The sequence below is a fragment of the Spermophilus citellus genome (assembly GCF_964194105.1).
Source record: "Spermophilus citellus genome assembly, chromosome: 7".
NCBI lineage: Eukaryota > Metazoa > Chordata > Mammalia > Rodentia > Sciuridae > Spermophilus > Spermophilus citellus.
This window is the reverse complement of record NC_138188.1, coordinates 152,281,114-152,308,153: the sequence shown is the minus strand read 5'-3', so window position 1 is coordinate 152,308,153 and position 27,040 is coordinate 152,281,114. Positions and strand designations below refer to the sequence as shown.

The 27,040-nt window shown below is 36.7% G+C and overlaps 1 protein-coding gene across 1 annotated transcript in view; it reads right to left on the bottom strand.

Moving 5' to 3' along the window:
* The window catches only part of LOC308653422 (uncharacterized protein), a gene marked incomplete at both ends in the record, with an annotated part of 35,754 nt that extends 15,931 nt beyond the window's left edge, over positions 1-19,823 (bottom strand). The window contains one exon of the mRNA XM_081301983.1: positions 19,103-19,823. Coding sequence (XP_081158109.1) covers positions 19,103-19,823 — 721 coding nt within the window. The remainder of the gene's footprint in view (positions 1-19,102) is intronic.
* Between the last annotated feature and the right edge of the window lie 7,217 nt (positions 19,824-27,040).

Sequence of the window (27,040 nt, the reverse complement as noted above, 5' to 3'; positions counted from 1 at the left end):
ACCCAGAGCAAGGGGGTTGGTTCTCTGTTCAGACCCCTGAAACTTGAGCCCCATATAATCTTTTTTTTTCTCTAAGTAGTTCTTGTTAGGTCTTTTTTCACAGTGGCAAAAAAGAAAATCAACAAAAAGATTTATTTTTGCTTCTGTGTTACAAAGTAGAAGTATTGTTTTTCTTTATTTATTTAGGCAAGTAAAGTAGTTTAGCTTTCTTCATTACTTCTGCTTTAAAAACAGGTATTCAAAATATTCTTCCTAGTAAAATGTTAGAGTAATAAATTAAGACCCGAACTCCTCTAACACAAGTGGAAAGTTAATTAATTTGTTTTCAAAGAGGATAGAATTCTGCCTCATTTCTCTGTATCAATCAAAGGGGTTGCTGACTAATTCTCTTACTCTTTACTCATATTTCTGATTCTTCACTTGTACAATCATGCATCATTTAAGATGGGGGAATACATTCTGAGAAATATGTTATTAGGTGATTTTATTGTGCCAACAATAGCAAGTGTGTTTATACAAAGTAGAACAATTATGACCTCCCTAGGTGATAAAACTTATATGACCCCCATAGAATATGTGATCTCTTGTTGGACAAAAAAAATCATTATGCATCACAAAACTGTACTGAGATGTAAATGATGAGAAGTATCAGTTTAAAGAGATGTCACGTGCTCTTATGGTCAATCCTGTACAATATAGGTTCTTGGAAATATTATTGTTTAAAAAAATGAATAAATAAATAACTTGTCCACAACATACATGTGGAAAATTTCATATTATGTGCTTTTCATTATAGAAATATCAGACTGTGATATTTTTGTTTTTGTATTTGCAGCCCCAGATACACACACACAAAAAATTTCTGGTCTTAGGAGAGTCATTCAGAGATCATAGATCTTACTTTGCAAATCCAACCACTTCTAGCAATGGAAAATTGAATTATTACTTACTAATCAGACTAGATCAAATTATTTATTAGAATTTCATAAGGATATTGACTTTCTGAAAGTGTTTTATTTTATTATAAAGGATATTTTAAACTAATATCAATTTCCAGGTTGACATATTTTTAGCCTTTTAAAATTATCTTTCATTTTGTTCTGATTTCATTATATTTCTCCTGATAATCTGGTGGAATTCTTTTTGCTATTCCCCTAAATTCAATGTATGTGGCTTTTTTTAAAAAATTCTGCTGGATACCTTTCTGATTTTTCTTTTTGCTTTTGTTTTTCATCAATTAAATCAATTCATTATTATATGCCCATTTGAAATTTTCTTGTGTTTTTTCTGATGTAAGAATCTTAGAGTACTTTTACCTGTGGATTGGAGTTTTTATTTGTTTGTTGTGTATTTATGATGTGCATATTTTTCAACTATTGCATAAAGCTTTTTTCCTGTCCCATTATTCTGTTTCATTTTACATAAATTTTATGTTGCTTAATATTTTTCAGAAAGTCTCCAATGTTTTAATTTTCTCTCTTTTTTCAATCTTGATTCCTTGGTGCAATTGAAACTGAGGGATTAAAACAACAACAAAAACTCTCAATTTTATTTTTTTGTAATTTCATTTCAATAATAATTCTTTTGATACTATCTCATAAATTTTATTTTTCAATCTTAACTTACTGTATAAGAATATCTATTGGGCTGGGGATCGGGCTCAAGCAGTAGCGCGCTTGCCTGGCATGTGTGGGGTGCTGGGTTAGATCCTCAGCACCACATAAAAAATAAAATAAAAAGATGTTGTGTCCACCAAAAACTAAAAAATAAATATTAAAAAATTCTCTCTTTCTCTTTAAAAAAAGGAATATCTATTAGGCTACTTTTTATTATTTTCAAGTTGCCTAAGATTTCCAATATATTTATAAATTATATCCATATGTTTTAAAAATTCTTCTCAGAGCTATTATATTTATTTTGAAGTCTTTCACAACTAATTCTAAATTTGTGTCAAATCTGAATCTTTTCTTCTCTCTTATTTCTATTCTTTTGGATTGTAATAATATGTACATGCTTTTTCAAAATTTTAGTAATGTTTTGTTTCATTATAGACATAGAATATAAGCATCTATGGATTGTGGGATATAAATGCTTGTATTTATGCACATGTTTGTACACACATGTATGCACATTTACATATGTAAATATTTTTATTTACCATTTTCCGGATAATGTAAGCCCTCTTAGTAAGATTCCTCAAATAATTGACAAGCAACATTGTCTCTTGGTTTAGTCTCTGAGTTTACCTCCAGTTTGCCTAAACACCAACAAGATATACAGCTACTCCTTGATCTGAGGTCATCATTGCCTTCTCTGCTCTAACTGAGAGATAGGTTGACCCATTGTTTTAGTGTGCTTTTGAAACCATTTAAGTTTTTGTTAATCTAGTTATTATATATTATAGTTGCAACATTCTGTGGAAATTTTTATATATTATACAAATTTATTTGTGAATTATTTAATAAGAATTAGAATCTTTTTTTCTCTTTTCATTTTAATAAGTGCATCCCCTGCGGCTCCTGTGGCTTTGTGTGTACTCTGTCTACATGTCTTTCAGAAAACGATACACTGCTATGATAGACCAAATTTTGACAAGGACAGAAATCTACAAAGAAAAATGCTTATCTAGGAATTGAAAAAAAGACTTATTGAATTGAATTGAATATGTTTCAGAGGTTTAAAGATCATTATTACTGGAAGACCTTAAACAGCATTTGGTGAAAGATAAATTTTATGCTCTTCCTTTTCTAAACATGAGGCAATGGAAACTGAAATTGAATAAAGATCTGGCCTTGATCTTGTCTTATACAAACATTGACATCCACAGTTCCTGAAGGATGGAACCTAGTGTGATAAGCAAAACAGGAAATATTGCAGAATGTAGTTGGGAAAGTTTGAGAAGATGAAATAGAATGAATAAAGACTTAACCCATCATGTGTGCTTACAGAATGCTTTGATGTTGAGAGCCACAGCCAAAGGGGCCCCAAGTGACTCCTCCTGATTGTGCCCAGCCAGACTGCGGCATTTGGTGGTCCATACGGGGAACCGCGACCTTGGCATTATCAGCACTTGTCAAAAGAAACTAACTTTATTTCTAGAACACACACGCCAAACAAAACAGCTCCTTAGGAAAAACCCTAAGAGCCCAACTGCCACCACCTGCTTCCCACAAGCCTCTCTCTCAACCACCCGCCTCTCCACCTCCCACAATCCTCCTGCTCTTGAGGCCCATTGGCTGGGTCGGGTGGGCAGAGCCAAAAAATTCCCCCAATGAGTAGCTCCGTGGTCTGAAAGGGCAGGGAAACAGCCCAATGAGCATCACCGCAGAGGAGCCAATCAGCTAGATGTTGCTGGGGCTGCTGTGAGCCAATCATCAGCTGGCAGTCTGAAAGTTTGCTGGGGCCCCTTCGGCTGTGGCTCTCAACACTTTGACAGATAGTTGACAGTGAAAATCTGTTAACTGGGGCTGGGCATTTATATAGGGTACATGTTATTCTATAATTTTTAGTAATTTGCATGCTGAGTTTTAAATAGTTTTCATCTCCACACATTCATTTTACTGGAAAAGATCTCTGATTGATATTTTGCCTTGGATTTCTTCAGTTATGTTTTACTCTATCGAGTGATCTGAGGCACAGCTTTGCTCTTTGCAAGGATGCTTTTATGATTGACTGCTTGTCACTGCTGATTCATCTTCTCTTAATGTATCTTCCATCTACTAACACTGTGGTATAGTGCTTCTAACACGTAGCAGAAATAGCTAGAAACAGAGAGCAACCAGGAAAACCTTTACTGACAAAGGCTGAACTCTAAAATGACTCTACGCTTTCCCCTGTTCAAATTATAAATGAGTTGTTTTTACATTCAAATGTCAGTTCTTTTTCACAATTTTATCCAAAAACATAAATGTCCTTGGGGCTGGGGATGTGGCTCAAGCGGTAGCGTGCTCGCCTGGCGTGCGTGCGGCCCGGGTTCGATCCTCAGCACCACATACAAACAAAGATGTTGTGTCCGCCGAGAACTAAGAAAAAATAAATAAATATTAAAAATTCTCTCTCTCTCTCTGTCCCCCTCTCTCTCACTCTCTCTTAAAAAAAAAAAAAAAACATAAATGTCCTTTTTAGAGGCTCATAATATGAAGATTGCTGATCAAACCTGCCTACCCTCAGTTGGCAGGACACCTAGTCTCCTTGATATAGTTATTCTTTCACAATAAACATGTTCTAGTGGATATTAAGAAGAAGCACAAAGATCTTCTACATTATTCCCACTCTAATATGTTTATCTACATGTCTTAACTAGTTGTGTCAGTTGCCACTGTCTGGGATCTAGAGGTTTCATCAACTGAGCTGGGGTCACATTTTATTTTATAACAAGTAGACAACAAGGTGTGCCACAGTCTGGCTGGGCACAAAATCACAAGCCACTCACAGCCTTGTAGATTCAAACAGTAATTCTTTATTCCTGAACTCACACCGGCCCTCTACAAACACGTTCTGGGGAAATCCAAGTTCTGCCGCAAAAATCACGTACTCCACCAGGCTTTGAATCCCAAATACTTTCTCAATCCCAGGAGAACTCAATGGGAACTCAGGGATTGGGCGTGCCTGAGGCAGCAGGATATGCCCTATTTCCAGCAGGAATAACCTTAAACCTGGAACCGCCCTAAACCCAGATTGTTCTAAACCAGGCCCTAAACCCAAGGAGTGGGATACTCCCTAAAACCTGATCCGCCCTAATCCAGTAGGATCCTCCTTAAACCCAGATCCACCCTGGTCCTTTAGCAGGGTCACCTTTCTCAAACATACATGCAATGTCACTTCAAATGTCCATTTCCACAAGTCTTTCCTCTAAGCAACATGGGGTATGCTGGCAAGGAAATTTCGATGCGTCATTCTTACTTGGCAATGGCTCTCAGCAAAGGTGCTCAACGTGAAGTTCTGACCACAGAGAAGGCAGTTTCCTCACCACAATGTTCAGACATCACATAAAGATGCAATCCATCTGTAAGCCTAACTTGGACTTCTTTCCTTCTTTTGCAGCTGGTCATTTAGAATTTGCTATGTGACCATATACGTGATCTGAGAAAGAGGTGAATGGTGTCAAGGGGGTACGGATTTCTTTTCATAGGGTCCTCTTGCTTGTACTATTTGTTTTCATTCCTGTATTTCTACCTTAACATAGTTGCTTTAGAGTCCTCATGATTTTATCATGGATGGTTCAAAAGGACCCTTCTCATGAACAATTGCAGATAGACTTATGGTAACTCAGTGTCCTTTGGTCAAGTTTTGTATCTCTGCTACAGCCCAATAGTATTCCAGGAGCTAATTTTTCATATATATGTGATTTTTTTTCACTGCATAATACAGACCTGGTTCTATAATTCCATTTGCCTATATTATGATTCTTACACTAGGGCTTGCCATAAAATCCATATTGCATCTTAGTGTATCATAGATGTATTTAATAATGTTAAGGTCTGTTGGGCTGCTTGGTGAGAACAACAGATGTATTTGCATCTGTACCTACACAGGCAGTATATTTTCCTGCACCTGCTACTAACTAAAAGCTGTGTATATAGAACAGAGAGGTATTTCTACATGGCAGATATATTTATTCTATCAATTGAAAATTGTTCTAGGTCTTCTGCTTTCTTACTTGTAGTAGAGGATGCAAGAACTTTAATTGTTTATTACATATTCACATATTTTTGTGTGATGATTACATGCTTAACATAAACAAATATATTTATATAAAATAATTAAATATAACAATGTATTATTCTACCCGATATTTGACAAAAGTGTTATTTTATGTATTATTTAAGACCATTTAGGCATAAAAATAGAGATATAAGGACCACACAGGAAGCTAATTTAATAGTATAGGAATAAGAGCAGGTGAGTCTTAAGATTAATGTGAACCCAATTTCAAGATATCCAAACAATGGAGTGGTTAGTATGTATTATACATCTCTAGACTGATTTTCTGTTGTTATGCTATATAGATTATAACTTTATATTTAATAAGTCATTGACCACAAGTATCTTTATATGTCTTTATTTTGTTCATTTTAGTTCATCATCTCAAGTTTTCCCTAATCTTTCCCAAAACTACTGGTGTCTTTGCTTCTTCTCTATTCTCCATCTCCCATAAAATCTCTGAGTCTGGATGCCTTACAGGACTGAGACCTGTTATGAATCCTTGTCCACTTTGAGTAATATGTAGAATAAACATAGTTCATAAAATGTGTGTTTCTCATGATTCCTGCTAAGATCTATAATTAATAGATAGGAAAATGCCTTAAACTTTTCTTTTATCTATATACAAATATAATACTTTTGTTATTTACTTTAGACTTTGTCAATATGCTATCTATCTTAGCACTTTCCTATTTTCCATAATACTTGGCTTATAAAATATAACAATGGTAGCATAAAATGTAAAGCCAAAGGGATTCACATATATATGGTGAAATATGAATGAAACAATAATTCCTAATGATATGAAAGACTGTTCCACCATCCATGTTCATTTTGAGTCATAGACCAAGAAGGTGAAACCTCATATCTCATGAATAAATTAATTCTCACAAGGGATAATTGGCTTCATCCTTATTTTATGTAAAGAAATTAAATTATATATAAATTAAATTACATATAAAGTGCTCCGTGAGATGAAAGGATGTGATTCGTTTTCCCAGGCAACATTGACTGAATCAAAAAAAGCTTCTTAGCTTTTGTATAAAACTTTCCCTATGATCTTAATTTTTTTTCACACTTTGTTGTATCTCCTAAGTTCCATATACTCAGAAAACACAAAGGCCTTGTGTTAGTTGGCTTTCATCACTGTGCACAAAATACCCAATGAGAACAATTTAGAGGAAGCAAAGTTCATTTTTGGTTCACGTTTTCAGAGGTTCAGCTCACGCTTGTGATAGTCCATTGCTCTGGTCGTAAGATGAGGCAGAACATCATGATGGAAATCATAGCAAAGGGTCATTGCTACAGGAAAGCAGAGGGGGTGAGGAAGGAGCCAGTGGGATGGCAGCTGGAAGTACTGCCAGCTGATGGTGGGACAAGATGCCCAAAAACACTCCCCCAGAGACCTACTTCTTCCAGCCATACCCCATCTTCCTATAGGTGCCACCCAGTACAGTACACTTTTCAAAATAGTAATCCACCAAATGGACAAATCCACTGATGATCTTATAGCTCTTATAATCCTCTCATTTTACCTCTGAATGGTCCACATTGTCTGTCACATGAGCTTATTGGTGGTCACCTCATATCCAAACCATCAGAGGCCCCATATCCTTCAAAGATAATATATTTTATGCTGTTTTTGAGATGATTATTAACATAAAGTCTGTGTGTGCTATGTAAGAATCTCACAAAATTACCAGTTTTTGCAGAAAAAAATGTTTAAGTTCTAAAATAAATTAATTCTAACCCACCAATCTTTCAGGTTTCCAAAGTTTTCACAGAGAAGCATAATAACTTTTACCCTAAGCATCACAAAACAAAATTTTGTCTAACTAAAAATAACAGATAAAAATTAACAACACATTTGGAAACCAGAATTTGAGTTTTTCAAATAACCAGTTTGGATTTTCACCTATTTCGTGAACACAAAGCTTGAACAAAAATTCTATTAATTCATTAATATTAAGTCACTATGTGTTAATATAAATCCCACTAAATGGCCTAATTATTTATTTAATTCCACTAACTCCATTAATATACGGAACATATTTGCTTACTAATTCAGTATTTATTAGAGATGGAGTTTTGGCCAGTGATTTGTGACTGAAGGAAAGGTAAGGATCAGCTGATCAGAGACCCAAAGGAGAGTTTTCCTGAAGATAATGAAGATTTTTGGTTAAAGATTAGACGTATTGCTAAAAAGGTCTAGACCCTAAATAAATTGATCTAATCCAAATCCACAGGTTGATCTTGACAAGAAAAGTGGTTACACCTCGAGGCGAAGTTTGTTGGAGAGGGGAGGCTGAATTCATGACCTCCGTAACCCAGGGAATCCAAAGCAATGGGATCCACAGCCAAATGAGAAACAGCTTCTATTTCAAAGCCCAGGGAGCAATATATACTGGACCCAAAGCCAGACATTCAGCATAAGTCTTCTGGCAGGAACCACAGGGCATGGAGGTCCTCTGGGAGTCACAGGATGGCCAGCGGGACCTGGATCCCATGTCTGGCAGCTGGTGGGCTCACAGCAGTTCTTCTGACAACCACATAAGATGGAGGAGCCCACCTGACCAGTGCTGGGAGAGCAGAGGTTAGTTCTCTTTTATTTTATTTTTTAAATTTGTTCTAATTAGTTATACATGACAGCAGGATGCATTTTGATTCACTGTACACAAATGGAACCCAGTTTTTTATTTCTCTGGTTGTACATGATGTAGGCACATCACATGTGCAGTCATACAGGTACCTAGGGTAATGATGTTTATCTCATTCCACCATGTTTTCTACTCCCATGCCGCCTCCCCTAACCTCCCTCCTGTTTGCCCTATCCCAAGTTCTTCCATTCTCCCCATCCTCCCACCCCACCCCTATATGTGTCAGCATCCACTTATCAGAGAGAGCATTTGGACTTTGTTTTTGGGGGATTGGCTTACTTTGCTTAGCATGATAGTCTCCAACTCCATCTATTTACCTACAAATGTCATAATTTTATTCTCTTTTAATACTGAATAATATTTCATTATATATGTACCATAGTTTCTTTATTTATTCATCTGTTGAAGGGCATCTAGGTTGGTTCCACAGTTTAGCTATTATGAATTGAGCTGCTATGAACATTGGTGTGGCTGTGTCACTATAGTACGTGATTTTCTGTAGCAAGAACCACATGAGAAGTAGAGTAGGTAGTCTCCTGGGGACCAAGGGAATATATTTCCTGTTCAGCAGTTGTAGGACATATTGAGAGGAGAGGCAAGCTCAGCCAGTGTAACTGAGAAGATTCAAGTTTTGGTGACATATTCAGGAATTGGACACTTATATACTCGTAGTGAAGGAAGTGATGTCTACACTGTCATCATTCCCATAGTCCTGCCCACGTCCCATGCAGCCTGTGGGAATGGGGTTCCCCTGTGGAATGTGGTGGCTGAGAAATAAAAGCTAAGAGAAATAAAATGGCAAAAGAAAAAAAAAACCCACAGAACACAGAAAGTAGTTTCAAAAGTGGGGGAAGGATGAGCAAGCTTACCAGATGGATCTAGTTTCCTGAGAATATGGAGCCCACACCTTTATTCATATAGGAAAACATCAAAGAGATTATATAGAATGTTATTCTCCAAAAAACAGTTAAAGGTGGGCTGTTCAGTTCCTAACCAGATGGATCTAGTTTCCTGAGAATATGGAGCCCACACCTTTATTCATATAGGAAAACATCAAAGAGATTATATAGAATGTTATTCTCCAAAAAACAGTTAAAGGTGGGCTGTTCAGTTCCTAACAGGTGATGCCCATCTCCAGAGCTACTATGAGGAATCTTCCTAGCAGAGTGGAGAGAAAGATCATATGCATTGGGCAATCTATTGCCATGGGAGAGCCACGGAAAGGTCCCAGTGCCAGGCCTATCTCTAGCATGAGACGATCCTCATGTATTTCATGGATGGCTTCCCACACCATAGGAATCTCATTTCTGTATGTGTAGTTCAGTAATATTTTCTGTAATGGCAAATGAATAATTCCATTTCACATTTATGGGTGAATTTATTGTGTTAGTAGAGCACTATGCTAATGAGCTACTTCTGTATCAGAAATGCAATGGTTGTGTGTTTTTAATGCCATACAATTATCACAGGGAAAATCCCTGCTTTTCCCCTTGGCCAAGCCTCCTTGTGTATTTGCCTGTATGTTGGCTGGGGAATGTTTATTTCTATGAGTTATGAGTGAGCTGGAGTCAGTGTTCTATGTCCTCAAGAGAGACACCATTTGACAGCAGTGTTTCTTTCATCCCTAAAATTCTTTAACATAGATTATATTATATCTGATTCTCAAATCTATTGGAGAGGAAAACATCAATAGGTTACATTGAAAGACATGGTAGATCACAGAAATAAGCTGCAACAAGTGTTTAGAAGCAAAATGACTAGACTGATTTGAAAAACAAGTCTCAGAGGAAAACTATTTGTGCATCTATGAAAAGATTCAGAGTCAGATAACTTTAAAGCAAGATAAATGTTGACTATAGCTCTTCTACCTCTGTGTAATTCAAAACAAAACTGGTCCATTGTCTATCAATCAATCCATCTAACTTAAAAAATAGTATAAAATAAGAGACAAAGGAAATACAAGATGTATCATCAGCAACAAAATGGTAAATACATAAAAATTAAATATAATCTGACTAAAAGTGCAAATATAATACTTCAAATGTCAGATAATTAAAAATCAAAACTATTTTCTATTTAAAGAAGATTTCTTAAAATATAAGAAAACAGAAAAGATAAATAAAAAGATATATCAGACAAAAGAAACAAATAAAATATTCTATTTGTGTTTTATAGCAGACACACTTGGCTAACACAACATGAAGTTCATTTGATATAAAGCAAAATTTTTCTTAACAATCTCTGCTAGTTTTCCAGAATGAAACACTTACATTTGTTATCCATTTAGAGGTTTCCCTAAAGACTCTTACCAGTTCAAGTTGCCACTAGCCACATACATCATGATTGTTATATTAATCAAAATAAGATTTAAAATGAAGTTCCTTAATCACATTAGCCATATTTCAAGTGCATGATACATAAGTGTGATTAATGGCAACATACTTTGGAAAGTACAATGTGAGAACATTTTCATCTTCACAGAAAATTCTATTGAACAGAGATGCTTACAAATCACAGCATACTTTATTGCTGTATTAGCATAATTTAGTACTTTTACCAGTGTGAAAAATGTTAGAAGTAATTTAAGTCCAGGTAAACTTACCTCAATTCATGTACAGATGATAGGGTTTTTCTGTATTTTGTTTCATATATGCTTATGCATATTGATATATACATATGTCTCTATTTTTTCTAATATTTAATTAAATTTACCCAGTTTGTTCTTTTGTTTATTCTTATTCATTACATCTACTTGTTCTGGTATTATTTCATTTTTACTGTGTATAAGTACTGTCATATATATTTTAAAATATTTTTTAATATTTATTTTTTAATTGTAGTTGAGCACAATACCTTTATTTATTTATTTATTACTATGTGGTGCTGAGAATCGAACCCAGGGCCTCACATGTGCTAGGCGAGTGCTCTACCACTGAGCCACAACCCCAGCCCCCCATCATATACTTGATGATGAAAAACTAGTGACACATTCTCTAAGTATTTCATTGACTGAAAATTTCAATATTTCATCTTCATTTTGAAACAGAAACTACTATCATTTTTTAGTTTTGAACTTTTACTTCCTAAGAGAGTTGAGAGCATTTAATTGTTTTCCTATCTTTCTTCTTTTGGTCTTTGCTTAGAATTCACCTGCCAATATCATTGTTACTTTAAGTTTTTCTTTTTTATATTTCGTGCTCATCACTTTGACTCTACAATGGCTGATTTTCAACTTTTTTCCTACTTTTCATACAAGGGATTTACAGCAGTTCTAGAAATCTGTGAATTTAATCCCTATTTGGAAAATCTTTCTGGATCGCCTATGGAGGTGTTTCTACTCATGTTACTTCTTTTGGATGTAGTAATACATTGATTTGTCACAAGCTCTAAATTTTTCATCAGATATAAAAAAAATACATACACATATGCACACGCATATGCAATTCTGTTTTAAGGGTCCAATTTTAATTATGCTAGATCTTTTTCACATATTCCATAATTTCTGAAGCTTCTTTTAATACTTGTCTTAACTTTTTGTATTCTATGATACGCTATATCTATAGATATACTGAATTTTTAATTGATTCACCAAATCTTATTTGATTTATTGCATTTTGCAGTTTTAGAATTTCTAGTTGTTTCTTTCTTATTCTTTCTTTCTTTCTTTTTTTTTTCTTTGTACCTGGGACTGAACCCAGGGGGCACTCTAGCATTGAGCTAAATTCCCAGCACATTTCATTTTTTATTTTGACAAAGGGCTTTGCTAAGTTGTGTAGGCCTCACTAAATTGCTTATGCTGGCCTTGCAATCCTCCTGCCTCAGCCTAAATATGTGGATCACCATGACTGGCCACTATTTGTTTCTTTTATAAGTCCAATGCTCTGCCCCCAAAGTAATTCTATGCACTTTTAAGTTAAAGATGGGGAAATCTTAGGGAGTTATGAAATGTATTTTCTTGATTAGTTTCTTGTTACCTTTTGTTTCCGTATTCTTCATTTAACAAAGACCAAGTTTGTAATGTGTACCTTTCTCTAAAGGCTGATGAACAATCTAAAGGAATAATGGTTTAGAATATTTATGAAACTTGTTTTAATTCCCTATATTATCAGACTCAGTTATATTATCAAAGGCTTTCCATGTTTATGTTCTGTTGTTACTGGAACTACTTGACCCCCAAAGCATATAATATAATCATGAAAAATAACAATAATATTTCCCTTATTTTATGTTCAGATGTTACATCACTTACAATGATATAAAAAAACTATTATCTTCATTTTTACTTAGTAAAATATTTTAAGTATAAAACTTAGATGGACTTTAAAATCTATCTATTCTTTTAGCAATTTTAAAAATAAACTTTTCATTATTATTAACTGGATGCTATACAATGCAAGAAGTCACTAAAACTAATTGCTCCAATCTAACTGAAACTCTATATCCTTTAATCAAGCTATTCCCATATCCCATTTCTATCCCTCCCCATCCCCTCTAATGACTACCTTCCTACTGTTTCTATGAGGTCAACATTTTTAGATTTCACATGACTGAGATCATGAAGTATTTCTTTATTTTTTATATATGACAGCAGAATGCATTGCAATTCACATTATACATATAGAGCACATTTTTTTCATATATTTGGTTGTACACAAAGTATATTCATACCAATTTGTGTCTTCATACATGTACTTTGGATAATGATGTCCATCACATTCCATCATCATTTATAACCCCCTGCCCTCTCCCTTCCCCTCCCACCCCTCTGCCCTATCTAGAGTTTGTCCATTCCTCTCATGCTCCCCCTCCCTACCCCACTATAAATCAGTCTTCTTATATCAGAGAAAACATTTGGAATTTTTTTTGTATTGGTTAACTTCACTTAACATTATCTTCTCCAACTCCATCCATTTACCTACAAATTTATGATTTTATTCTCTTTTATTGTTGCGTAATATTCCATTGTGTATATATGCCACATTTTTTTTTATTCATTTATCTACCGAAAGGTATCTAGGTTGGTTCCACAGTTTAGCTATTGTGAATTGTGCTGCTATAAACATCAATGTGGCTGTGTCCCTGTAGTATTCTGTTTTTAAGTCCTTTGGGTATAGACTGTGGAGAGGGTTAGCTGGGTCAAATGGTGGTTCCATTCCCAGTTTTCCAAAGAATATCCATACTATGTCTAATAGAAGAAAAAGTAGGTTCTAATCTTCATCATGTCAGATTAGGCCCCGGCTTCCTTTATATGACTCCTATAGCACAAGAATTAAAATCAAGAATCAATAAATAGGATGGATTCAAACTAAAAAGTTTCTTCTCAGTGAAACAAACAATCTGTGAGGTGAATAGACAGCCTACATCTTGGGAGCAAATATTTACCCCTCACGCATCAGATAAAGCACTAATCTCCAGGGTATATAAAGAATTCAAAATGCTAAACACCCCCCCCCAAAAAAACCCACACAAATAACCCAATCAATAAATCAACAAGGGAACTGAACAGACACTTCCCAGAAGAGAATATAAAATCAGTCAACAAATATATGAAAAACTGTTCATCATCTCTAGCAATTATAGAAATGCAAATCAAAACTAAGATTTCATCTACTCCAGTCAGAATGGCAGCTATTATGAACATAAACAACAATAAGTGTTGATGAGGATGTAGGAGAAAATGTATACTCATACGTTGCTGCTGAGACTGCAAATTAGTGCAGCCAATATGGAAAGAAATATGGAGATTTCATGCAGTATTTCTTTAAATACCTGGATATTTTTATTAAGCATGATGTCCTCCAGTTCCATCCATAGTTTTGCAGATGATGGTGTTTCTTTCATTTAAATATCTCTCAAACATTTATCATTACTTTATGGTAAACATTCAAAATATTTTATTCTATTTTTTAATTTATTTTATTTTATTGGTTGTTCAAAACATTACAAAGATTAAAAATATTTTCTTCCAGCTTTGTTGAAACGTACAAATCATTGCCATTATCTACCATCACCCTACTGTGCAATAACAAATAAGGACTTTTACTTCTACATAACTCTAAATCAATACCCATCAATCAATGAGTTAATCATCTTTTCATCACTATGACTAGGACAGCTTAGATGAGGGAAGAATTGTTGTGGTTCACAGTTTCAGACATCTCAGCCCCTGTTCAGCCAACTCCACAGTGTGTTTGAAGGGCATGGCACAGGAAAGCTTCTCAGCTCATAGCAACCAGGAAAACAGAGAAAGTGGAGGCAGACCCTCTCAGGATGTATTCCCAGTGACCTACTTTCTCCAACTAGATCCTACCTCTTAGTAGTCCAGTGATTAACCCACTGATGCCTAAAAGCCCCACCTCTGAAGCTTGTGGCAGAGGGCACATGATTTTGATACATGAGTCTTTTAGGGACTATTCTATATCCAAACTATAACAATCAACCTTCCCCATCCTAACCACCCTTGCCAGTCTCTGGAAACCACCATTCTACTCTTATCAAATTTAGCTTTTCTTTATAATAGCAAAAATACCTGAAAAAAAACTTAAAAAATGAAATATTTTATTTTGCTCATGGTTCCAGAGTTTTCAGTCCATTGTCAACCAACTTCGTAACATCTGGTCCTGTGATGAAGCAGTATGGTGAAAGGGCATGGAAAAGGAAAGCTGATCATCTTGCGGTGGCTAGGAAGAAGAGAGAGAAAGGACACAGGGACAAACTCTACTCTCCAACTGCAAACTCCAATACCTACTCCCTTCAACTAGGTCGCACCTCCTGCAGTGTCCACAACCTTCCAACAGTACATATAATTATGGTCTTATTAACACCTTCATGATCCATCACTTTCCAAAAACTTTAACTTTGAACATTGCTGCAATGAAGGACCAAGCACTAAACAATAATCCTTTGGGAAAACATTCCAGATTCACACTGGAACAATTCTCAACTTCTATAAGAATATCTATATTATATGTACACATGAGTGAGATCACATAGTGCTTGCCTTTCTGTGTCTGGCTGATTTTATTTAGCATAATGATCTACAATCCATCATTGCTGAAGGCCATTGCCAAGTAGGAATGACGCATCGATATTTCCTTGCCAGCGTACCCCATGTTAAATGGACTTGCCTTGGAAATTTGCTGTGACCTTGCATGTGTGTTTGAGAAAGGTGACCCTGCTCAATGACCAGGGTGGATCCAGGTTTTAGGAAGTATCCGGGTTTAAGATAATTTGGTTTTAAGGCGTTCCCTGTTTAAGACAATAGGGGTTTTAGGGAAGTTGGAGGTTGAAGATTATTGCTGCCGGGATTAGGGTGTTCCTGCTGCTTGTTCCCGATGAGTTCTCATGAGATTCAAATGGGAGATTTGAAAAAAGCCTCGTGGAGTAGGTGAATGGGGCGGAGGAGAACTGGGATTGCCCCAGAATGTGTGTAGAGGCCGGTGTGAGTTCGGGAATAAAGACTGCTGTTTGAATCTACAAAGCTGTGTGGTGGCTCGTGATTCTACGCCAAGCCAAGACATTGGCACATCATATTGTCTCAATGACAAGATTTCATTCTTTTAATGGCTAAGTAGTTTTCCTTTGTGCATATGTGTCACATTTTCTATATCCATTCACCAGTTGATGGACACTTAGGTTGTTTCACTTTCTTGGCTATTGACAATGGTGCTATAATGAACATGGGGATGTGGATGTCTCACCAACACATTGATTTAATTTTCTTTGGATACACACCGTAGTAGGAATTGCTGTATCACAGGGTAGGTGTAGTTTTGAAGAACTTTCATGCTGTTTTCTTAATCTCTGTGATAATTTACATTCTCAAGTATAGTGTGCAATGTTTCTCTTTTCTCCACATCCTCGCTAGTGCATGTTACTGTTAGACTTTTTGTTAATTGCACGTCTTACCATGTTAAGAAGATATCTCATGGTGCTTTTGATTTCCATTTCTCTGATGACTAGTGATGTTGAGTATCCTTCTCTTTGAAAGTTGTCTTATTTAATGAGATGATAGATTTGTTAATTAGCTTCAATGAATCTTTATGCAAAGTATGCACAAATCAAATCATCACATTGTGCCACATTGTTACAATTGGATTTGAAATGTGCCAAAAAGGCTTATATGTTAAAGGCTTTGTAGATGGTGAGACTATTGGGAAGTGGTAGAATCATTAGAAGGTGCCTTGTGGGAGGATGTGGGTCACTGGGGAATGTATTTGAGAATGCATATTTGCCTCTTCTCCCCCACTCCCAATGCGTTCTAGCATCTAAGAGGTGAGCAACTTTGTCTCACCATATCTTTCTGTCATGATGTACTTACTGCTTCAACACAGGCACATATAATGGGACCAAGCAACCATGATTGATACCATAATCGAGAATAAATCCTTCTTCCTGTAAGTTCATTTTTTTTCATGCACTGTTGTAGAAGTAGAAAGCTAACTAACAAAAAATTGGTATTTTGATGTGGGCTCCTGCCTGTGACTATACTCCACAATATGGTTCAGAATCCTTTGTATCGGTTTATGAAGGAACTGGGGAATTTTGAATATTTGTACTAGAAGAGCCCTAGAATGCTATATAATAAGGGCATAATGGGCAATTATTGTATGAATTAAAAGGATCAGAATCCTGATAAGAATGCAAACAGCAAAGACTGTGCTCATGGAGTTTCAGATGGCAATGAGTACACTCTTGAGAATTGGACTGGGGAACCATTATTGTTATATTCTGGTTAAAAATTTGTCCACATGTCCATCTCCTGAGACTTCATGTGATGCTGAGTTTAAAGGTGATGGACTAATTAATCTGATAGAGAAAACTGAAGACAGGAAAGCATCTAGGCAGCGGCATGGGTAATTCTAATTGCTGTTAGCCAGTTTTACTGTGAGAATCAAGAGCAAAGAGCAGAGCACAGAGATGTGAAAAATTGGCAGTTTGTCAGAAAAGAAGCAAGTGTAAAATAAGAGCCTAGAAGAATATGGTTGCTGAACAGATTCACTCCATTCAAAAGCAGCCAACTACTGTGGAGGGAGACAATAGGAGGGATAACTCAAGAACATCTCAGGAATTGGCCAGCCCCACCCACCTCAGGTTCCAGGGTGTGAAAGCAGTACCCTGATCCCACAAGGTCACCTAGGGAGTTGTTTCCTCAGCATATACTTAAGGATTTAATGTTTGAGTCACTGAGTTTCAATCTTGGTTTGGTCCCATCCCTCCTTTCCTTGCCTTCATTCCTCCTTTTTGGAATGGGAATGCTTACCCTGTGCCTGTCTCACGATATGTAGCTTCTCCTTTTTGTTTTCTTTAACAGGGGCTCACAGCTAATAGTTGCCTTGAGTCTAGGAGGACTTGGAACTTTTGAGACTATTGGACATGAACTTTTGTGGACCAGGAGCAGAATGTTATAGTTCAGATCCAGAATGTCCTCTCAAAACTCATGTGTTAAATATTTGGTCCCCAGCTGGTAACACTATTGGAAGGTGGTGGAAACTTAATAGGTGTGGCCTAGCAGAAAGAAGAGGCACAGTAGGGCCTCACATTTGAAGGTGTGTTATTTCACTGGATCCTCTCTTTCTTCTTCTCTCTCTGATTCCTGGTTACCACGAGGTGAGCATTTTTGCTCCATCACCCACTTCTGCCATGATACCCTACCTTACCATAGGCCTATAGCTTTAGGGTGCAATGACCATGGACTTAAACCTCCTAAACCATGAACCAAAATAAATACTTCATCCTCTAAATTGATTTTCTTGCTTAATTGCTTAATTTAATTTAATTGCTTAATCACAATAATGGAAACTGACTATGACACTCATAAATATGTAAAGTTATTATACATCTATTAAAAGTAAATTTATAAAATAATCCAAGGTGAAATCTAAACTCTATGATCTTGATCCTTCACTGAAGTTTCATGGCTTTTCTTATTATGTATACTTAGGTAACTGAATTATAATTTGAATATTCCTCAGTAAGATGAAAGTATTTTGCAACATTTACAAGTAAATATCAGATGGTTATATGGAAAATTATATAGAATTCAAATATTATCATCTTCCATTTTCCCCAGTTTATTTTTCCTTCATAATCATATGGATCTAAATATTCTTTTTTTAAGTCTCTGCATTCCTTATGGAACTGTCAAATAGTTTGTTTTTAACAAAAACCTCAGGATTTACATTTTAGGAAGGGATCAGTCTAATTCTTTATTATGATATATTAATCAATAAAGCACTATATATTCAAATGATGTAATAATACCTCCTGTAGTTTACACTTAAAAAATCTGAGGCCTCCCAAATTTATTCAAATCTCCACATTAATCGATTTTTAATTATTTTTATATGCCTATTGATTACATACTAATGATCCCCTTAATACTGTGCAACCAATACCTAAGTTAGTAAACAATTTACAAAAGCAAACATAGCTCAATATTAGAATCAATGCATTTATTAAAGTTTGAATTTTCATAAAATTTTGAAAGAAATCCAATACTATAAATCCCATTTCTAATGCAGGCTTTAGACTTTATTTTGAGTTACTATACTAATTACAGAGTTTTTCAGATGGAGTCTATCAGCTATTTGCTAGTCCCAGACAAGGTGAGAAATCAACAATCTGAGAACAAGAAGGCAATTCTTCTTGTATATAATGAAGGTGATAAAGATTGGAAGAGGAGGCACTGATGACATTTGTCAAAAAATTAGAAATGTAATAAGATGATCAGTAGAACCCACATCCGGATGTACAGGTTGGTCTGTAGCAAGAAGACTGGCAGGGCCTGGAAGCCAAATAGGATGGACGGCAGAGCCTGGATCCACAGCCCAGAGAAGAGAAGCCACCAACTCTGTAATTCAGGTGTCTAAAGCCACTAGATCCACAGCATCTTGAGCCATAGCCCTGAGAGCAACAGCTACTAGACCCAGATCTCACAGATCTAGCATAAGTTGTCTTGAAGGGACTGCAGAATGTGGATGTCCTTGGGCGATAGCAGGAAGGCTGGCAGGGCCTTGAAGCCAAATAGGACGGATGGCAGAGCCCGGATCCATAGCCCAGGGAAGAGAAGCCACCAACTCTGTAATTCAGGTGTCTAAGGCCACTAGATCCACAGCATCTTGAGCCATAGCCCTGAGAGCAACAGCTACTAGACCCAGATCTCACAGATCTAGCATAAGTTGTCTTGAAGGGACTGCAGAATGTGGATGTTCTTGGGCGATAGCAGGAAGGCTGGCAGGGCCTGGACACCACACAGGAAGTCTGACATCTGGTGGGCCTGTGGAAGGTCTCCTGACAGCCCCTGTAGTGAGAGGAGCCCAGCTGGCAGGTGCTGGGAGAGCAGAGGTTCTGGCTGTAGATCAGGTTTCTGTTGTAGGAGGAGCCACAGGAGGAACCTGAGTAGGGCAGGTAGCCCCCAAAGGAGCGGGAGGAGAAGTTTCCAGAGCAGCAGTTGTAGGGCATGTTGAGTGTGGGTGTGAGTTCAGCTGAGTGTAACCGAGAAGATTCTGAATGTGAATATCACTCCTGAAATGGAATATTTATATACTCTTGGTGATGGGTGTGGGACCTTACAGTGTCATCTTTTCCATATTTGGAATCCCTCATTTGAGTACATGTAACTCAGTAATCTTCTCCTTAACTGCAGTTAACTAAATCCCTTCATCTTACTTTATGAGTGAACTCCTTTTGGTTTTATGGCTCTGAGTCAATGAAGGACATTTGTATAACAAATGCTATGACTTGTGTTTAATTAATGCCTACTCTATCATGGCCAGGAAAGCCCCTCTTATTTTCTCTGACCCTGACTTATACAACTCCTCCTATTTTGGTGGGAGAATTCTTTCTTCCTAGGGTGGAGACTGTAGTTATTAGCAATTATTAATGTAATTACCACGTAAGTAAGTAATTATCAGTGTTTACTATGTTCAGTCCACCAGAACCATATACAATTAAGTCAAAGGAATTGAGAGATGATGATGAGTGGATGAGTGTTTTTTGAACAAGAAAACATTTAGTGCTTTGAGAAATAAAATAAAGATAAAAACAAGAAGAGACCATAATCAACCCATATGAGGAAAAGTTGTCCCAGACACAACTGAGATTGGAAAAGTGACAGTGGCAGCAAAGAGGAGCAGGGCTGTTAGGATTTTCTTCTACTCCCGTCATGATTCAACCACATCAATATTGTTTAAAAATAAACTTAAATTCAAGCTTTCCTATAATACACTTTAATTGTGAATTCTACTGGAACCATCCCCACCCCCAGCCCACCTCCCATATCTCTAAATTTCATTTTAAAATTTGGAATGCCTTTGGAGCATTTCCATGGTCAGGCCTACTTATAATTTGCTTTTTCTTCCTACTTGTGGTACATGATTCTAACCCAGCTTTTTAGAAGAGGTGGACCAGAGTTTTTAGGTCTTGGAGAGTATACTTCTGGGTGTCCTCATTAAGAAAATAATATACCATTATGCTTATTACATTAGTTATATAAAAATAATAGTGTTATATAACAGCAGTTATACAAGAATCATATAAATACAAGTCACAACAATACCATCATCCTTATCATCATCTACAATGTTTTCCCTAAATCTTACAGCCACATAGTCTTTGATAGCCATTGTACATGACCATGATTTTGTCAGCATTGTCTTCTGGAGAAAGAGTAGAAATATAACGTAATTTTTCCTATGGAAATTCTATATCAAAAATTATTTAAATTATTTTTGATGACACAGAAAAGCTTTCCACATTCCATTTGTTATCTGGAATGTCACATCTGTAATATCCTCTGTCATTTCTTCTCAGTCAATGCTTCAAGCCTAACATGATAGACAATTCAGCCATGTGTCACTCATTTACATTCCCACCCAATCCTGAAACCATGAGGCTGTTTGTGTGAGAATCTGAAGTAAATGCCTGTAACCATGGATTGTAGGGTCTATGAAAATCATCCTTGTCCGACCCAGCAAAATTAGAACCAGAAGCTGGTTCATGCTTGCCTGTCGGAGATAAATACCATTTCAGAGACTTTCTACTCTCCCCATGAAAGATTATTTCTCCTTCTAGAAGCACCTTGTGCTTGGCATGCCTCCCACATGCATATATGCACAGATTTCTGTAACCAAATTTATACTCAACACTTTTTAAGACTGCAACAATTCAGCCAGGGTGCTTTGGAGAGAGCAACTGCCCAGCAATAGCACCTCCACCTATGAGCTGACATCAACTCCTGCCTTTTCCTTGAATCTCCAAAACGAATAAACTTTGCATTCAAGTAACTCATATAAATTTTCCCATTTTTGCTTTAGGAACTTCCCCTGGCCTCAACTTCTTTGAATATGCACATAGTTTACTTCTCTGCTATTACAAAATAAATAGCATTCATTATACATTGTAGAATCTCTCTGTGTCATTTAGGTTGACAGGGCCTCCTGGCAGATAGAAGAATGGTGTCTTGTACAATATTTCTAGATCAAAGCTTCCTAAAATTCAGTTTGACACTGGGGGCTGGAGGTGTTTAATAGTAGTTCAGGCAGTGTCTGGTTCCACAGCAATCCTAGGACTACCACCAGCAATTCTCAGGCTATAATAGTGTAGCTGCTGGAATGACAAGTTCCTCCCAGGCTCCCTGGAAGAGTGCCAATAGTGCTTTGGAACTAGCAAGAGAAGGACCCCTGGGTTTAAGATTCATTAAGTTGCATCTGTCTCTGTGTCTATTCAAGGCACCCAGCCCAAGACATCTAAACATGTACTCAGATGATCTCTCTGCACCACTATCAGGGACCTATATAGGGTCCCCAGGTCTCTAAGGGAACATTTCATGTTTCTCCAAGGATCCACCTTTAGTTTTAGTGATTGTCTTGCTGTATGTTTGGCTATTCTTTTTGTTATTTGTCTTTGAGTCCCTCTTTTCCAAATAAAAATGCAAAACAAAGTACAAAAGTATCTGATAGATTTAAAATTATTTTTTAATATAACTCTAGGTTTCTTGACAATTCAAAACAAATGCACTGCTGTGATAGATCAAAGGTCAAATATGCAGAGATAAGGGTTAGGGCTGAAGTCATTTAATTTCAAATCCATTCAAATAAAAACACTATAAAATTATGTGATAGATACTGAACTCATCAATGTTTCTTTATATTTGACTGGAAATTTTTAAAGAAGCATCACTACACAGGATTTAAATAAGTCAAAGAAATGGCAAATTTCCTGCACACAGCCCACAGTGACTTTGGAAAAGTCTAAATTTCTTCCTGTGGACTCCTGGTTACTGAGGTAAAAGTCCTAGCCCATGCAATATTGGGAAGACCACTCTTTTCTCAAATCCCCATTTTCTAAAGAACTTTTTAGAATAGCTATCCTACCATAACTAGGAAAAGGAAACTTTTTTGTTTCATGGGAGCAAACCCAGCATTAGTCAAATAACAAAGTCTGCAAATGTATCTACCATGGCACAACATTCTGGCCACCTTCCCAGGTGAACATGGTGCCCTCTTCTTCCCTGTACATATCCAACCCTCTTCTCTTTGATGTGGGGGTGTGCAATAATAGACCACAAGCTCTCAGGTCCTCTAGCAAATCCAGCCCACTCAGTCTTGTTCATTTCATTGGTGGGTCCCATGAGTTATATATTAGACTCCAAATTAGTTGTCAGCATTTAAAAATCAAAAGAATTCACATAAAATATGGAATTCTGATTTCTTAAAGAAAAAAATCTGAACATCTGGTGAAAGAGGGCTCTCTTTCTGAAATGGGAACAAGTTGCTCTGTTCACTTGGAATATTTACTTCATAATTCTCAACAGCCCTAGGCCTCTTTCCTCCAGCTCACAAGCCAGACTTCAGTCCCCATTGGTGGCCCTTCCTGCAGTTACTTTGTTGTGTTTGCTAATATCTCTATCACTAATGCAAGACTTAGAAGTGGATTAAGAAGCTTTGGGTTTAAAGAAAGCTTGTAGGAAAAATATAGAGAAAGAAAATAAACTATGTTTTTATGCATTAAAAGCATCCTCTTTCATGTTTAATGGAAAAGTATCATGTATTTGTGCTGATGAAATAAAATATAAAGCATCAGGCATGAAGCAAATCACAGGTCAATCTCACTTAAATTTATGATCTGCCCAGACTATGTAGTGCCTTGAAGTTAGATCCTCTGACTTTAAATGCTTCACAAGCTAGAACAATTTGAGTTGGAGTTATATGCTAGACAAATTCTTGAGTCAGTGGTGTTCTTTCAACTAAATATTGCAAAATTAACAGTGGGTCACTTTAGGATATGCAAATAAACCAAGAAATAAGTAATGTTTTATAAGTCAGATGATTCAGTTCCTCCTAAGCTTGTTCTACCTGTGATTCTGATGTACCACCATGGCTGAAAATCAGTCCATTGAATTAAAGTGTTAGCATCCAGCCTGAAACCCAAGAGATCATCACCAGTCCTGTGAAATAGATCTACCAGCCTGATCACTATATCCACTTCTGCACAGGACTTGTCTGTCCAAGCAAATCAAGTAAGAAATTTAAAACAGAGGAAAGGTAATCTATTTTCTGTTGGTAATATTATAATTTTGTTGTCATGGGCAGTTGTCCAAAACAATGTAGCACTCCCTCTTTCATGCAAGTGTGCAGATATAATAGCTATTATGGGCGATATTGTTTAATAATGTGGAAGATGAATTTGGTGGCATTAATATCTGTCCTGCAAGATTCAGCATCTTAAAAGTTTGGATGAAGACAATGTGTCACTATCCAACATTGTACAGATGGCCTCATGATGCCTAGTTATAACTCCTTTTATCATAAATACCAGAGGGAAGAGTAGCAATTTTGGCAGACTGTGACAGCTGGTTTGGGAGGCAGAATAAAAAGGCCTTTTGAGTTAGAAGTCAAATAAATAGTATGCTTAATCCATGACTGGTACAAAAAAAATCCCTGGTATATAGTAGGCACTTTGCAGATACATGATGATGCAATGAAAAAGGAACTTGAATATGTAGAGGTTTTAAAGGAACAAAGCAAGTGGGAAGGTTCTGTAAATACTAAATACAGTTCATTTGTCTATTATTTCTTTGGGCAGCTGAGTAAAGGTTGGCTGTATGTAGTAAGTAGATTTCTAAGTTATTCTGTTCAGAAGCAGGAACACTCAAAGATGTGTCAGGCAAGATCCATGTTCTGTATCCATCTAGATGAGAGGACATGCTTAGGAAGAAGTGGTAACAAAGAAGAAAGAGAACATGCTAGAAATATGGGTAAGAGCCTCTCCTTCACCCCTTTGAAGACATGTGCTCTCTTCCTGATCCTGGGATACCACTACATCCTGCTTCATTTCCTTATTTTTATTCATTTCTCCTAAAATGTTTTAAATTTAATTGATTTATTGGTATTTTATATGATTTTAGATTAGAAATCATTAAAAAGTTTTTTGGCACCATTTCAAAATTTTAAATCCCACCATTATAATACCTTTGTAATGGAATGTGCCCCAAAGTCAGAGCATTCAAATGTGACTTGCAAAGATGGCTCCTATGAAATTTTGTTTGTCATTGTATACGTCTGGCTTCCACAGCTCTTAACCGGTTGTTCCTCTGGAAAGCTTCCAAGAACCCCAGCTTCATACAATAACTCATCTTCAGCTACCACACCTAAAGGTCCATGAAGATGAGGATAAGGTTTCTTCCTCAGTTTCTGGCTCTCAGCGCACATTTAGTAATTAATGTCTGTTAAAAAAAATGAGTTCAGTATTTTTAGTATCAACTCTATTATTTCTTGTTGGCAATTAAACACATGAGATTATCACTTTGGGATCTAACATATTTCTCTTTCTGGCTCCTCAGGAAACAGACATTAAAGATCCAGTGTCTTGCCATCCTGAGATGGCACATAATGGGGGTAGCAGTGCCTCTGCAGTGCTGCATTTTGATCGCTGGGTTATTGGCCATGAAAATAGCCACCATCCTCCTATAAATGAAGAAAGAATGATCCGTGTCTCTTAAATAAATGAATAAAACATATTCAGCCATGTCTTTATAGAAGAAAATCAATTTCATTTTAATTAGATCGCTGATTAATGAAAACCCAAAGGGCTCTATGAATACCAGCATGTGTTCTTTACATTCCATGTTCAGATTTAAAGGTTTATAAAGTGCTTTAGGAAAAAAATCACTCCAAATATCATTAAATCATAGGAAAACCAAAGTCAGGAAACAGTATCTAATCAAAATCCACCATGTCTTTGCTCTTACTTTTGGTTCCTGCTTATCTCCTGTTACAAGTTGAATTGCATCATCCACAAAACTCATATGTTCAGGTGCTATTTCCCAGCGCCACAGATAGGGTTTTCTCAGAGTTAATTAGGTTACAGTGAAGTCATTGTGGTGAACCCTAATCCAATAAGGCTCCCATCATTATCAAAAGGGGAAATTGGGACACAGAGAAAGACTCACACTGAGGGAATATTAGGTGAATAAATAAGGAGAAGATGGACTTCAATAAGACAAGGGAAGAGGCCTGGAACAGATCATTCCCTTACAGCCCTCATCAGAAAACAACCTGTCCTCCCATTGATCTCAGACTTTGAGCCTCTGGAATTGTGAGAAAATATATTTCTGCCTAAGTCACCCCATTTGTTGTACTCTATTTTGGCTGGCCTAGCGCATACCCCATCTGTCACAGAGGTCTTCTCTTATCCCAGAAGTTGAGTACCTTGGTGATTCCCTTTCCCCAGTGTCTGCCAACTTTCCACTGGCCACAAGAGAACCTGCCAGTCATCTTGTGTCCATTTGCAAACATCCTGTCTCCTCAGCTGTCCAGAGAAGAAGGCTGTGAGTGTCTGGGCTGTGGGTCTGGAACCTTCCTCACTCTGATGATGCACTGGTCCTTCCATGACTCTCCTCTTCCTCTGGGAGAGGTCAGTAGCCTAATTCCCAGCCAATGTGTGACCATAGGTCTATGGGTCAGTACGTTGCATTTGTAGGATCTCACAACTTTTATTTTTTTCTTAACTTTATTACAAGGAGATTCTAGATCAGCCAACTCAGGAGTTGCCTAGCAATATCCAGGAAATGTTCAGGTGCTATCTCCCGGTGCCACAGAATACCACCTCATTCACAGATAGGATCTTCACAGAGTTAATTAAGTTACAGTAAAGTCATTGGGGTGAACCCTAAAGATGGTTTTTAGAGCCATCTTTAAGCACCGGTAACCCATGCTACCATTAGAATGCGATTTCTTGCCTCAAAAATTCTCTTTCTTTTACATTCTTCATCTACCTTTCCTTCTCCTTTCCCACTCTTTCCCTTCTCTGTCTCTCCTCTCTCTCCCTTCCCTTTCTTAGAATGTTTTGTGTTCCATATTTTTGTACCATCTTTTTCTAATACCATCTCTTTCCCAAAGGAATAGAAAGATGCCAGTTTATTTTCAAATAATTTCCTTACCATAGAAATCAGATTCTTGCGTCTACTTACTTATTTTAGTGTGCTTTGTTTGCATTTAGTCAGTTTCCTTTGGCATGAAAATTCTTTGCTTCTGCTTCCCCCAAAGGATACCATTTAACTGTCAAGTTCAGACTTTTTGGAGACTATTCAAACCAGGTGTCCCAGATATTGAAATCATTCCTATAGTTATAATCTTAATTAGCTCTCCTTATTTCCTTCTTCCCCCATCTCCCTCTTG